This window comes from Ahaetulla prasina, chromosome 17 (genome assembly GCF_028640845.1).
Source record: "Ahaetulla prasina isolate Xishuangbanna chromosome 17, ASM2864084v1, whole genome shotgun sequence".
In the NCBI taxonomy this organism is placed as follows: Eukaryota; Metazoa; Chordata; class Lepidosauria; order Squamata; family Colubridae; genus Ahaetulla; species Ahaetulla prasina.
This window is the reverse complement of record NC_080555.1, coordinates 1,877,696-1,878,500: the sequence shown is the minus strand read 5'-3', so window position 1 is coordinate 1,878,500 and position 805 is coordinate 1,877,696. Positions and strand designations below refer to the sequence as shown.

Below are 805 nucleotides of genomic sequence, written 5' to 3'. Positions count from 1 at the left end.
AACATGAGCGGTGGGGTAGAAAGAAGAGAGTCATAAAAGCCACCGGCAATCCAGAAAAGGGCTCAGATACACCTCAGCTGATCTTCTCAAATCCGTTTTTGGTCGTGGAGAGTCCGGGTTAACTTAACAGGGCAGGTTGCAGATGCTACCTCGACTACCGAGAGAGCAGATGCTGCCACGGCGACCGAGAGCGTAGATGCTGCCACGGCGACCGAGACGTCCCAGGTGGCCTCCCTAATAACCGGCACCGATGCCTCTGATACCTCTGTTGCCTCTGATGGCGATGGGCACGCCGTTGGCGGAGAGGATGGCACCAGGGAAGGTGAGCATAACGGAAGGTGGCTGGATGATCACCTCGGATGCTGGGACCCGGTTGATGAAGGAGGGGATGACTCCGGCCAGGGTGCCCAGGCTTCCTGAGGATTCGGCCAAGGCACCAGCTCCGAAGCCGTAGCCCAAACCACGGCCATAGCCCAAGCCATAGCCGTGACCTCCATAGCCGAGACCTCCGCAACCGAGACCTCTGGAACCAGCTGATCCAAAGCCAACAGCTGGGGCAGAGGCGCAAGAGGGCACAGCACAGGAAGGTCCACAATAAACCATGGCTGGATGGAAGAGCTGTTGGAAGAAGAAGAAGAAGAACCATGGGTTTTGTGATTCATACACAGCATGAGAAAAAAAAAGCAAGAAGACTCTTCCTGATATCATGGACAGGTGGCTTTCAATTTATGATTCTGTCATAAATACATCTAGTTGCCAAGCACCCAAATATTGATCACATGACCTCTGATGGTCATAAGTCTGA

General features: G+C 53.8%; 1 protein-coding gene across 1 annotated transcript; it reads right to left on the bottom strand.

Moving 5' to 3' along the window:
* Positions 1–234: 234 nt before the first annotated feature.
* Positions 235–603, bottom strand: LOC131186747 (keratin, type I cytoskeletal 15-like). Its single transcript, XM_058160642.1, has one exon. The coding sequence runs from the start codon at positions 601–603 to the stop codon at positions 235–237; it is 369 nt and encodes a 122-aa protein (XP_058016625.1).
* Between the last annotated feature and the right edge of the window lie 202 nt (positions 604–805).